This window comes from Lactuca saligna, chromosome 7 (genome assembly GCF_052625555.1).
Source record: "Lactuca saligna cultivar CGN05327 chromosome 7, ASM5262555v1, whole genome shotgun sequence".
Lineage (NCBI taxonomy): Eukaryota > Viridiplantae > Streptophyta > Magnoliopsida > Asterales > Asteraceae > Lactuca > Lactuca saligna.
In genome coordinates, this window is record NC_136423.1 from 80,074,216 (window position 1) to 80,089,524 (window position 15,309).

At 33.2% G+C, this 15,309-nt stretch overlaps 1 protein-coding gene and 1 pseudogene across 1 annotated transcript; both read right to left on the reverse strand.

Moving 5' to 3' along the window:
* Positions 1–275: 275 nt before the first annotated feature.
* LOC145005715 (uncharacterized) lies at positions 276–2,996 on the reverse strand. The gene is made up of 2 exons (XM_078964824.1): positions 906–2,996; positions 276–823 (listed from the first exon to the last, which is right to left on the reverse strand). The coding sequence occupies exons 1-2, from the start codon at positions 2,985–2,987 to the stop codon at positions 392–394; spliced, it is 2,514 nt and encodes an 837-aa protein (XP_078820950.1). The 5' UTR covers positions 2,988–2,996; the 3' UTR covers positions 276–391.
* Positions 2,997–6,452: 3,456 nt separating this feature from the next.
* On the reverse strand, positions 6,453–8,326 carry LOC145007083 (zinc finger BED domain-containing protein RICESLEEPER 2-like; annotated as a pseudogene).
* Positions 8,327–15,309: the final 6,983 nt, after the last annotated feature.

The following is a 15,309-nucleotide window of genomic DNA, read 5'->3' on the forward strand; positions in this document are numbered from 1 at the left end:
AAAGCCCGTTCGTTGTGGAAATGCGACCTAATATATAAACCTTGCATTAGCCGTCCATAGGACTTAAAACATGCAATTTTCGTTTCATACAAACAAATAATAAAGTGGAACAAGGGACTCAGTTTCATAGTAATAAAAGTCGATAAAGTCTTTTTCATTCTCACTATCGAAAGTAGCATTAGAAACCATCGGCAGTCCAATCTACCCGGTCTTGTCGGGTTATTTGATGTCTTGTGTAACATATTAACATATATATGTACCTTTATTTCCTTTATACCTAGATAAGAAGAATAAATAATATGTATATGTACGTATATCCACATTTACATGTTTTTATAGCTTCCATTTGTCCACAGTTACAAAAAGCATGCACATTAATACTTATCAACTATCAATACTCATCAGCCATCAACTTCATTGCTGTCTCAACTAATGAATGAATTGATATCTTGTACCTACTCATTCCAATTGCACCAGAGAATATATTAAAGCTTTCAAGTTCCGATGTTGTCTCTGTAACGCCTTCCAGTTCTTCCATCATTCCCAGATTCTTAAACGTCTTAACATTTCGAACGTTATCCTTCATCATCATCCAAATCGCCAGTTCTATCACATACCTTCTTATTCTTGGAGTCTTCATTGGTGGATACGGACATTTCTTCAATATCTGAACGAGTGCCACCGCTAATTCACCATCGTGTATTCCACTTTGTTCAAACATGGCGTTAGCTTCTTCAGATGTCATGAATCTGAACATATGTGCTGCTAACCCTACCATCACTTCTTGTAACTTCATGTCGTCTGTCATGATTTCCTTTAGTACCTGCACGAATGTTTTGATTAACTTGGATATTAATATAGAAGCATTAATTATGAATATATTGTTTTCAAGATTCATAACATACAGTAGTTGCAGCGGTTATAATCGTTCTTAGTTGATTAAACGAACTTGGTCCACTGTAAATACATAGGTTCCTCAAGATTCTTGCAGCGTTTACACGAAGCAACTGGCTTTCAAGAGCGTCGCTAAGCTTCTGAATGACATTCAGTTTCAAAATACGATGACAGTTTCTTGTACTTTCAAATGCCAGCATTCCAAGAGCTTCTCCAGCTGCAATTCGCACATGGTTTTGACTTTCGAGGATTTCTTCTCTAAAGAAAACATTGAACAATTCCTTTAGAACACCTCCAGTTCCACCAATCCTTTCTGTCGCGTCATCTTCTAAAGCCAAACTTGTTAAAATTTGGATTCCAAGTTTTTGTAGCCTCGGGTGTTTTTCACCATACCTTAATATATCACGAATGTAGCTAATTGTGAAAACCAATTCTGAAATTTCGGTTCGAAGCTGTGTACCAGTAATCCCTGTCGAGCTTACTAACATTTTCACCACTTGTAATGATCGTTTCACTGTTGTAATCTGAGATTCGGTGATCTGTCTGTTTTTCAATAGTCGCTCATTCGTGTGCATGAACTCGATGATTTTCGTTAGGAGGCCTCTTGTGTTCCCGATCTTTCCGCAATTATCATGATCGCATGCAAGTTTCTTTAGAATTAGAAGGCCTAGTTGATTGAATGCCCAGTAATCATAACTTCCATGATCTCCGATGATTTCCTTTTCAAAAACTTCACCATATATCATTGAACTGGAGTTTCGGTTGACGTGTAACAAAGACGATATTGATTCCATTGCTCCCGGAATTCCAGCAACTCGAAGAGCGTTTTGCTTCTTACCAAGGAGTTTAACGAGTATATTTCCTGCGCACATCCGAATCTCTTCTTCTTGTGGGTCTTTCCAATTAAGCATTTCGACCAAACGTTCGATTACTGATATGGTAATCCCGATTTTCTGAAGGGTATCTTCGGAAAATCGTGAATTTGTCGTGAACCTATCAAAGATTCGAACACCAATGAGTTGTTCATCAGAAGAATCGGAGTTCAAAAGCTCCATAGCGAAAGAAACCATATCCATTTTCAACCCATCGAATATGCTTTGATTAACACATTTTGAATACGTGTCGTAGAAAAACCTCTTCACCGAAATCAAACCTGTATGTCCCAGTTCCAGCTCTTCATTCACCATCTCCAACATTCTCTTATAAATCACGTTCCACTCCCAATACGCTTTCTCCAAAAGAAACAACACAGCTTCTGCTAACGCCAATCCATAGAATATAGCAACCGCTGCTTTCCGGTTCATCATGTCGTTGTCTCCTTTATGCATGGCTCCATAATCGTGATTCACAAGCCGTGTAACAGAAATAAACACACAAGCAGCAGCGGAAGCTAATTGTAGCCAATAAAGAAGCTTACTAATATTACTCGATACGAAAACCCATTTTCCATATGGAAGAAGGGGGACATCGGAACTTGTCCATGTTCGCGAAGGTGTCTTTTTGGATAAGTAGTTTGTCCAGCTTTTTAGCATGTTTGGAGTACTCTCGCTTATCTTCCTATCCGCTCCTCTCGGCGTCTCAGTAAGAGGCTGCGACATGGATTTAATTGCTCGGATAAACACATGTGAGCTCGATCTTATCGCTCGAAAGCTACTGAATCCAGCATCCGCTAGCGACCACGTAGCCTGATGCTGCCATTCAAGCTCATGGCTCCGGCTAAAGATCCTTGTACTTTCAATCAGTAGAATAATGGTCACTAACCAGAAATCTATTTTGTCAATGGTTATAGCGAACCCACCTAGCAAAACCACAGTAGCCCAGATGAACCCTAGGGCTCCAAGACCGGTGGCTGCTTTCTCGAGTATAGCTAGCCTGAGTGCGAAGAGGGTTAGCTTTTTTTCTGGTGCTCCTGTCAGTACTTGTCTTTGTTTTGGCAATGGTGTTGAGTTGCTGCTGTTTGCTGTTTCGATACTGGTTTGTGGTTCGAAAATGGTGGTGTTCTTTCTGTGGGTTCGGTTTAGTTGAGCTGAAATGTCGTCATCGATCGGGAGATGAACACTTCCTTGGCTTTCTACGGATGTTCTTTGATTCATATCGATGGTTTTTTAGGCTTAATTAGTTGAAAAGGATTACAGAAAAGTGGTTGTTATATATAGAGAGAGAGGAAAAAGAGCTTAGGGGGATAGGGATCGGAATGCAAGAATTACGACTTTTAGCGTTTGCTTCTCAAAAAGCTTTTGCTTTTCGGTTTGTTGTTAAGCAATTAATTAATAATCTTTACTTTTTATTAGTTTTTAGCAAGCTTTTAACTAATAATACGTTTTATAGCTGGTAAGTCGTACCCTTTGCCATATTTATATGAAGTCAATAACAATAATTTACAAAAACGTCATTTGAAATCTATATATTTATATAGAGAAACTGTTTTTTATACCTACAAATATTCTTAACCAATAAGATTATAACAGTATCTATCATTCCATATATTTTTAACTAACTTATTAAAACTATATTAAAACTAAATGATGATTCGTCATATAAATAATTGTAGATATAATATTTTATTTTAATTTCTCATTTTAGATGGCCATAAGAATATTCAACCTTTTAGGTGAACAGGTATGTAATAAATCTATTTTTTTTTTCTTTATGAACCAACTCCCTTCTTGACCCCACTTTTATATTCCTTTTTTATGTTCATTTAACTTTTTTTTCTTATCATTGTTTTTTCTTTTTGATTCAAATTACTACTAACTTATTATTCAACTTTACTACTCAGGAAAATTTGGAGGAAATATATCAGAACCTACTTTAAAGGTGTTAAAAGCCAAGCTTATACCTGGATCTGAAGTGTTGTTATTATCTTCTAAATAACCAGGGAGGTTATGCTGTCGTAGGGTATATGAAGTTTAAGGGTATTTTGGTTATAAATAACTATAATATGAAAATTTAATTCAAATAATTCATGAAATTTCTAAAATTTTGGGTTTATTTGAATAAAATGATATTAATACTAGTGTTTTTAACGGGATAATTGGGTATGTATTCAAACAAGAATGTTTTGGGAAATTGCTTTTTTGAAAGTTCAAATTGGGGTGGTGTGATTCTGTAACGTTTTGGATGAAAGTGGCATTTTGGTCCCTTGGTACAACATATTCATTATTGTCATTTTTTCATATTTTTCATGAGCATGCAAGTCACCATATTACCCTTTGTTTTTTAAGGATTTTGTCACTACAGGGGTCGAAGCTAAAACCTTTAAATAAAGTGATATAAACTAAATTAACATATAACTATTTTATTTAATTTGGTGTAGAAAAAACATGGAAATATAGCTAACATTGATAAATAACAAAATAAAAACCAATAAATATGTCTTTTCAAACCAAACGAGTACTCTAAATAAAATAGAGATAAATCAACAATTTATTTACAACTCCATAATCAACATAAATCTAATCTATTCCAAATATGATTAGTTAAATTTTCAAAATTAACTTAAAATATGGATGTTTAAAATAAAATAGTTGATATAAGGCTAATCTATTAAATATGGTCTATTAAAAATAAATGAAGAATTAAATGCATATATATCTTCTTTTTTTTTTTTGAACGACGAATCTAACATACTCCTAAACTACACCTTAAATCCACCTATGTCCACGACGGGACTTGAACCCTCAACCTCAAGGAGGGAGGGCAATACTGGATACCGCTGGGCTACAAACCCTTTGTAAATGCATATATATCTTAGTTTGTAGTTTGTAATATAATGATTGTTGAGATCCAAAAATAATATTTAAATATACTATTTTACTTTTTGTTTACTTCAGCAGCTTTAATGCCTATAGGCTTACACATACACGGCTATATTATTTGTTCCAAAGTTTTATTTTAACTATTTACATACAAAGTTACAAACAAGAGTATAAAAGTGTTGTAGCTTATAGTTACATCATATAAAAAGAGAGAGAATATGGAGATTTATGTGTATCTTTACTATGGCGGATTAAAGAGTTATGTTTTCAAATCTAGGAAGATCTAACCATCTTTTGGTTTCAGTCGGATTCCGGCGATTTACAAGGTGTCATTGTCGTGATAGCATTTAGGGTTTTCTGTATTTTTAAAAGTTGAAGTTGATAATTGATTTTTTTGGTAATTTATACAGAGTATTTCAAGTTAAATTAGTTTTTAATTCTATAACATCTCAATTTCCTTAAATTAGCTTTGATTCTATAACATCTTAACTTGAATTAGTTTTGAATTACTTACTAATTCATCATTTCGTTTGAATTATTTCAAAGTATTATTTAAAAAGAAAAAGTATATTTACATTTTCATATTTTATTTTTTTTAGTCAACTCATGTAATACACGGTCTATATATATATATATATTAATTAAGTATGGAGTAATGTATGTAGTGACTTGGAAATGAGTGGGAAATTAGATGGTGGTTTGAGGGTACTTAAGCAAATCAAAGTGTTAAGTTGAAGGGTCCAAAAAGTTCCATTGTGTGCATGATTGGTTTTCCGTTTTTTTTTTTTTTTAATTGTTCTTTCACGTATCAAAATTTTATTTTAAAAGATTCTTAAAATATTTTGAAGGGGAATAAGATATTTGAACAAAATTCAAATAATTTTAATAAATAATGTATTTAATAACAATACTTTACTTTGTTGAAAATATCATGTGATGATAACTAGTATGATTTTTCTATAATGTGTTATGTATGCGTAGTCAAATATTTGTAATAATATTTATATATTATTTGAGCGTCTTTTAGGCAGTGACAATATAGATAAAAAAAACTACTTGATTTCCTAATTAAAACTAAAACAATAAAATAAATTAATCAGCAATACTTATGGTGGATCGACTCTTATATCTAAAAAAATTGGGTTTGTCCAAATCAAATGAAAACTTGTGAGGTCACAATTCACTAAATTTAAAAGTTGATTGTAGTTAAACCGGAAAAAACCATTTGTGTAAAATCGGTTGAAATGGAGAGGAAAACGGGTAATTTAGTTGACTCAAGTAGGGGTGTGAGCCGATTCGAGCCGAACACCATAAAGCTCGAAGCTCGACTCGACAAAAATACTCGAGCTCGAAGCTCGACTTGAACTCGACTCGAGCCTTGATTTTAAACTCGAGCTCGGGCTCGTGAAATACTCGACAGTCTCAAGCTCGGTTCGGCTCTGCTCAACTAATATATGTATATATTTTTTAAAATCACTAAATTAAGTAATAACTATTAAAACATTTCATATTCTAATGTACAAACTACCAAAAAAATCACAATTAACCGTCTAATATCAATAAAACATCAACCATATATGTCATAAGTTTTACATATTTTCAAAATACCAAAAAATAAACAATCTTTAATGCAAAATAACATCAACCATTCAAGCATCTATGTGGTTTTTGCATACTTTCAAAATACAAAAAAGAAATATTTTTCAATGTAAAACAACTTTTAAGACTTCAAAAATATACCAACTCAGCACTAAAACAGCTTCTACAGCTTCTACCTGATGAAATAACAAGAAACAACAATTATTTAACAGCTATGTAACCTAAAAACAACACAAAAATCAGTAAAAAACAACAAAATAAATGCAAAATAAACATCAAAAAAACTGCCAAAAAACAGGAAAAAAAACACCACAAAAAGCTGCAAAAAAAACAGCAAAAAAATATTTAACAGCAAACAACAATTATTTAACAGCTATTTAACCTAAAAACAGCAGAAAAATCAGTAAAAACAAAAAAAAACTGCAAAAGAAACAATAAAAAACTACCAAAAACCATAAAAGCAGGAAAAAAAAACTACAAAAAAAGAAAAAAAAATAAAAATAGCAAAAAAAATTATGTTTTCAACATTTTAAATAAACTTACTTATCATGGAATGGGAAGATTGATCTCCATTTATTGCTTCTCTTTCTGAAATGTATAAACACAAGAATAATAAATATAATTGAAATTATAAAAACATGTTAAAGGTGATGAAAAACAAATAATCATGCATTTTTCTTTATTTTCAAACCATAGAGGCTTCGACACCAATCTCCACCATAAAGTAAGACTTCTACCATTTCAGTAGCCAAGGATGCTCTATATGTGTCAATAACTCTACTACCCGCACTAAAAGTAGCTTCCAATGCAACAGTGGTGATAGGAATTGCAAGTATATCTCAAGCCACGCGTGACAATATACGATACTTTAACGAATTTGACCGCCACCATTGTAAAACATCAAATGGTATTGGATCCTCTTCACAAATGTAACAACTCTCTTCAAGATAATTATCTAAATCGGATTTTTGTGGTTGTATACTTTCAACTGTTCTTACAAATTGAGCGAACTCATACCAACGAGAAGATGAAACTTGAATAGTCACATTGTTTCCTCTTAAACCAACACTTTCGCCATTTCCTTCACCACTACTAGAGTAATACTCATCTGCATATTCTTTATACAATTCATATAAAGCTTTTTTCACTTTGTCTATATTTTTACAAGCTTCATTTTCAAGATACATCTTAGGAAAGCAAAACTCAATAACCCTCATTTTGCACCTAGGATCTAAAATAGCACCAATAGACATCATTAAGTTGCAATCTCCCCAATATTTATCAAATTTTAGTTTCATGCACTTAACCATGTCATGAACAAACTCATCTTCGTTAGAATCTTCAAACTTCTTATCCAACAAAACTTTCACTCTAAAAATTTCATTAAGAAATAAGTTTGAAGTCGGATATTCACTCCCAAAGATGATATTAGTCGCAGAGTCAAAAACTTCTAAGATTTCACATACATTTTCCATCTTCAACCAATCATCATTGATGGGACAACAAAGATAGTGTGGCTCTCTTTCTTTGTACATTGGAAACACCTCTTTAAATTTGATTGCAGCCGACAACATCTGATATGTTGAATTTCATCTTGTCTTGCATTCAAGAATAAGTTTTCTATGTGGCAATTGCAACTGTTGCACAATCTCAGAAAACAAATTAAGTCTCCCTTCATTTTGATTGATAAACGTGACAGTTTCGTGAATATCCTCAATAATATAGCTAATTCTAGAAAATCCATCTTGAACCATAAGATTTAAGATGTGTGCACAACAACGTACATGAAACAACTTTCCTCCACAAGGCAACTTTTTAACCCTTGAAAAAGTTTCACTTAGGATCCTAACATCCGAATCGTTATTTGAGGCATTGTCAACGAAAATAGTGAACACCTTATTCTCTATACCCCAATCCTTAAAACACTTGTAAAGATTGTCAGCAATCTCAAGCCCACGATGAGGAGAAGGTAAGTGAATAAAGCTAAGAACACGTTTTTGTAATTGCCAATTAGAATCAACAAAATGGCTTGTAAGAACCATATACTCGATTTTCTGATTGGTAAACTTCTACATAACTGTGGTCACATTATCTTTGAAATAGACTTTAATAAATTCTTCAGCTTGTTCTTTTCTATCTCAAAAACTTTTTCACAGTCTTATTTAATGGAAACACGTGAGACATTTTCCCATTCAAGCATTCCACGCTTTTGCATCATGTTAAATCCTTCTTCTTCAAAAATTGTGAAAGGATGCTCGTGCATAAGTATCCAATGCGCAACAGACTCTCTCATTTTCATCATATCAAGCTTTCCATCAGTAAGGGCGGGAGTGACATGTTTTTCTTGAGTCACTCAAGGTTTGTAAATAAATTCTAAACTTTTTTGTACACCATTTTTTGCTTAACACGACTAAAAACACCAAACCGTTTGTTATATATAAAAATGAGAAATTAAATATCCTTTTAGTTTTGTTCTTATAAATCCTTCTGTCCAATTAACATGTGTCATATTAGCATATTAAAATTTCATTAAATAAGCATTAAATATTAAACAAATCACTATTTAATTGGATAGAATGATTTGTAGAAACAAAATGAATATATATATATATATATATATATATATATATATATATATATATATATATATATATATATATATATATATATATAAACTATTTCCTTGTTGTATAATGTTAAATGCCTTCAAACTGAGTCATAATTTCTTTCAAGTTTAGTTTTTAAAATATTTACTATATAACTTCGGAATAAAATTGTAAGTTTTTATAGGTCTTGGGATCCATTTAGGATCAAGTTCATTTGTAACTTTTAAAATACCTTGGACTTGTTTTCGGTTTTAATTTTTAACAAAAATCATTTTTCTAATTTGGACAGAACTAAATCAAGAATAAACCTTTTTACTCGGAGCGGACCGAAAATAAAATGTTATTATTGTTTTTTTTATCCATGTGACAACACCCCCTCCAATCCATTCATATTGTTGATCTTTTTTGGGTTCGGTTTTTTGAATATGAATTTAAAGTTGAAAATGTTTTTGTTTTTTTTTGTTATAATTTTTTGTTTTTTATAAATAAAAGTTGTTTTTTATATTAAAAAAAATGCAGATTTTTAATATAAAAAGTGCATTTTTTTTTATAAAACATGGATTTTTAAAACTTGACCTTTTTTTTTATAAATTACTCTTTTTTGTTAAATCGTACAGTTTTTTTATAGAAAGTATAGTTATTTTATAAATCGTGCATTTTTTTTTGTTAAAAAATGCATTTTGTATAAAATTTATAATTTTTTGTTAAATATATGCACTTTCTTTTTATAAAAAGTATTGTTAGCCCAACAAATGATTTAATTTGGTCTAAAAATTCAAAACATGTTGGAGACTTGGAACGAGAACCGACATACCTAAATTAGTCTGATTTTTATTAAAATAATTCAAATATTTCGGGTTGTCGATCTTCTGTCCGGGTTCGGCCCTATCTTAGTTAACTCGCACTTCTTTTTAGGAAATATATTTGTTAGTTTTCGGCAAAGAAATAAAAACTAAGAGTAAATTACACCAATCGTTCCTCGTGCATATACCAGAAAGCGTGTTTAGTCCCTATTTTCAAAAATTAACTCGGACCATCCCTCGTTTGCTTAAAATTTGCACACGTCGTCCCTATTGACTTGAAATGACTATTTTGCCCTTAATAATTTATTTTTCCATTTTCTTTTATTTGTTTATTAGTTTTAAATTAAAAGAAAAAAACAATTAATCCCCACTCTTCCCCAAATCCAAGCTTCTTCTACCTAAATTCGTCTCCCTCTTTCTCACCTTTCCTTCACCAACGTCGACAAAAACCCCAACACAAATAGACAAGATCATCAAGTCGTCTGAAATCAAACCAATGCAAAAACCCATCAAGATCAAACCCAAATGAAAGCAGCTTAATCTTCTGAAATCGGCTTAACCTAAGAACAATCCTACGTCAGAAGTGGAAATGAGATAACAGAGAACAAAAATATTCTTTTGGATGCACAAATGAAAACGAAACCAACACACACATTAGAACACCTGACACATCAAAATGCATTGTAGATGAAGAAAGTGAAAACGATTAGAAGTTTATAAATTTGGAAGTCAGAAAGTGAAAAGAACTGAAATTAGAAGCATGGGTGGAACCTGTAATCGGGAAAACTTCATTTAAAAGACCTAAATACAAGAAAATGAAAATCGGGAAATACAAAAGCTTTGGAAGAAGCATTGTGTGCATCAATGGCAAACCTAGAATTTGGCAAACGGAGGTCGCATTAGAGCTTGCTCATAGACATTATCAAAGATACAAGATGGTTTTATGGGTCGGAGGGGAAGCTCATTATTTCTAATCATCGTTAACCCATCATCGATATCCTTCTCCTGCTCTCTTTAATTTTTGTAACCCACCACCTATCTCGCCCCCAGAAAACCCATCCTAAACCACCACCATCGATCTACAACTAGTGTGTTTGGTGTTTCTGGTTTTATCGATCAGTAACATAATGAAAGGGGTGGGGAAGTTTTGTCAGAAGATGGTCGTCGGTGATTGTACGATGAGTTAAAGGTCTCCATTTTCCCTCTCATTGGCGATTATGTGTGTTTGTATCTCTCCGGTTTTGGATGAGTTGGGGGGATGAAGGGAAGGGTCCTTTTATTGTTTATTTTTAAATTGAAAATCATAATAAAAGCATTAAATTAATTTAAAATAAAAACACAAAGGTATTTTGGATATTTCAAATTTGGTATGGACTAAGTTTGCAACAAAATCTTCTTTTAGGGACGAAGCGTGCAAGTTTTAAGCAAATGAGGGACGGTCTGAGTTAATTTTTGAAAATAGGGACTAAACACGCTTTCTGGCATATGTACGAGGAACGATCGGTGATCGGTGTAATTTACCCAAAAACTAATAAATAAAATCTCATGTCCAAAATTTTACATTATCTTTTTTTTATAAATATAAGAAAAAGTTCTCATGTTTGTCATAAGACAGTCAAAAATGATGTTTACCCTTTACAAACCAAATTTAAGATAAGCGTTAAAGTTTTTATATGTTAATTAAATATAAAAATAAATCATGATATTAATTTCTATCAAAAAACATTTGAAGAAACGTTTAAAGGCATATAATAATATTAGTATTATTTTGTAAATTATTATTCATTTATAATCATGGTTGGAAGGGATGTTGCGACGGATCTAATGATCTATGATTTTAAATCAATACAACTATGACACTATAAATAAATATGGGGGAGGTGTGGAATAATACGACATGAGACTTGAAGGCACGAAATCTGGGATTTTCTATTTCTAGAAATTTAATTTATTTTGTTATCTGGGATGCTTTAAAAACTGTTAATGTCCGCCGTCTTTTCCAAAAATAATAATAATAATAATAATAATAAGTTGATTTTATACTTTTCGTAGAAGAATATATTTTTTTCACGTGTACACAATTGTTTGAAACAGTCCAATGTTTAAATATTGAGAAAGTAATGAAGAGACCAAGATAGAAACCATGGGGGATGGATTGCAGTCTCACTATGGAACGGAACCTTTTCTAGTTGTAATCTTCCAACTCTTTTTACGCTAAAATGAATACTATTAACCCTATTTTATTTATATGCTAGGATATTACCGTGGTCTCCACCGATCATATAGAAAAACATTAAAAATAAATCATAATTGTAATGAGTGTCCAATAATTAAAATAAATTTATTAATTTAGAAATATAGATGTTTTGTGTATAAGTTTATAATGATATAATGATATAACGAATAATTAAAATTAAAGTATTCACAGGTTTGAATATTTGATCGACGTTTGTATTTGTGGGTATTTGATAAATTCTTGATTTTGTAAAATGTAGAATAAATTTCAATATAATAAAAAAAACAGAAAATCAATCACGGAACTGTCAAATAAAATAATTAATATAATGTAAGAAAAATGCATGAATAAAAAATAAAAAATAAAAAAAAAATAAAAAAATTACAAACTAAAATGATGCACGAATGGCCACCTAGGTGGTGTTTGAAAAAAAAAAAAAATTTATTGCTTATTGATTATTCCCATCACAATAAGTTAATTTTGAATGTTTTGATAAAATCTTTAAAAATCAGCTTATTAAACTAAATAAACTAATTTTAATAAATATCTATGTTCATTCTTATTGTTTATTGCTTATTCCCATCTCAAATAAACTAATAAGCAATAAACTAATAAACTAATTCAAACACTCCCTTACTAATAGTAAATAAAAAAAGATATAAAAAATAAAATTCTACAAATTATTTATAAATTTTTGAAAACTTCTTTCTACATTTCTACATACCATTAGATATTTTATTTGTTAGTTTATCATTCTTATTCAAAATTAATACTTTTATTTTTTATTTATTTTGGACTCTATATAAATTAAAAATAAAATTATAATTATATGTATTTGTTGACACATAAAGGAATGTATTATGACTTTCGTCAAATATTATTGAAACTTTGATACATATATTTAGAATATAAATAACTTTTTATGAGGTTTTACTTTTTAAATTAGTTATGTGGACCAAATATTTTATGTACTTCAATTAAATAATGATTTATTAATTTGTTAATGCTATAAAAAATTAATAAAAATAACAAAATAACAATACGTTGTTGAGTTGTTTTCAGTTCTACTATTAATCAAATAAATAATTATGCAAGAACGCTAATATATATATATATATATATATATATATATATATAAATGTGTGGTTGGTGGCTGCAGAAGGTGTAACATGGCTGGCAGCCACCATGGTTGGCTGCCATGGTGGTCTTCTTGCGTTTTCCAGCCGACAACTCATCCATACACCCACGCTAACGACTGAAACACTCACACACACAACGACATAGGTTAAAGTACGAACACACACATTACCGCCACTCTTATTGTGGTTTGCGGTGATCGGAGAGGATATCATCAAAATGTGATAGCCGTCGGGGCGGCGATGGCAACGGACATGAGGAAATGACATAAGAACGAGAAGGGGGGAAGTTTTCGCCATTACCAGAGAAGATAGAGGCAATAGCAGCCCTGTTGTCGACCTTGAATCACGTCTTCGTCAGCAGCAAAACAGCAGCAGTGGTGCTCAGCTCGCTTGGTGGCTCACGACGACGGTAAGGACTCAACACTACAACGGCGGCGATTGGAGGTAGGAGTAGGGTGGCGGCTGCACTTGAACTAGGTTTAGGTTTAGATGAAAGGAGGTGACGGGTTATACTCCTTCATTTGGAATCTTTGCTCATAATAACACTTTTAGCCCCTCCCTCCCAAATCCTTTCAACTTGATTCCATAATTTACCAAACAACCCTCAGCCTTCAGAATTCTTTACAAAATAAATCCTGGAATTACACTTTTAACCCCCCAAAGTCCAAATTATATCATTTAACTCCCCGAAACCAACACCCCGCAAAATATTAAGGATTTAGGGTTATAATAAAATAATATGATTTACATCTCAGGGTTAAGGATTTATTATTTATTTACTTATTTAATTAAATTTCAAACCGAATGTTACAATTCTCCCCCACATAAATTAGATTTCGTCCTCGAAATCATCCTTTACTATTCCCGACACGTCAAACACTTGAGCAACTCGACCACAACCCTTAGCATACCACAGCCTTCCCAAGGCAACCGAAACCAATCCTCGCAGGACTCTACAACCCGATAATGAATGAATTCCTTGCAAGATAATCCCATTTACCCAATCTGAAATCTAAATTCTTGAGATGGTCTGACTCCCTGACAAACCGCCCATATTGAATCATTATTGTTTAACCCAATCCACTTATCTCCCAATTGACTGCTCAACTTCTGATAACTTGAGGTTCCCACTAGAAATAGTGTCACAGACCAAATGTCCATGCATAACACTTATACTTGACAGAAGACTCATATAATCCTTCAAGTAGAAGATTCATCCCTGCAACAGTTAGACTCAGACGAGAGCTGTGCAACATGGTCAAATCAATTACTCTGAGATTATTTAATCCAAACTGCAAGTGACTTAGCACTTTCGATCAACAAGCTACTCCACACATACATGAATCCCCAAATTGCTACTATTTCCCGAAGCATCACTCTGCCTCCTGACTGTTTTCCCAAAATCCATTGAGACCACCCTGGTCCCAGTTCGTCTGCCAGTCAATTGAATTATCGGGTTCCAACCCGGTTGCTGAGCCAAAAGACTCCCACACAGTCAATCCTCGGCAACGGGTAACGGTTCTTGACCGTTAATTTGTTCAACTCCCGGTAGTCAATGCACATCCGGTGTGAACCATTCTTTTTCTTGACAGAAAGGATAGGAGCTCCCCACGGTGAACTAATCGGCCGAATAAATCCCTTTCCCAGCAGCTCCTGCAGCTGCGAGGATAACTCATGCATCTCTGGAGGCGCAAGGCGATAGGGCGCCTTGGCGATAGGCGCGGCCCCCGGAACCAACTCGATACCGAACTCCACCTGCCTCACAGGAGGTACGCCCAGCAACTCCTCCGGAAATACATCCGGGAACTCACACACTATTGGAACCTCTCCCACAGACCTCGGTCTCTCCGACTCAACCCTCGCAGCCACAACATATGCTATGAATCCCTTACATCCCTGCTGAAGGCTCTGCCACGCCCTGGCGGCTGAGCAAAATGCTGAACCGGAACGTGTACCCTCGTCGTACACCGTAAGAACTCCCCCACTAGGGTCTCGTGTGGTCACTAGTTGTTGCTTGCAATCGATGATCGCTCCAAATCTGCTCAACCAGTCCATGCCCACGATGACACAGACATCCCCCATCGCAATAGGTACCAAATCTATCGGAAACTCAACCCCAAAAATCTCGAGTACACAACCACGAATCACCTCAGTGGTATACACCGCTCTCTCATCCACTATGGAAACTCTCAGAGGTCGACTCATCGCCTCTCTATTAATATTGATGTGTCGGCTAAAGGCCAACAATACAAAAGATCGACTTGCACCCGAGTC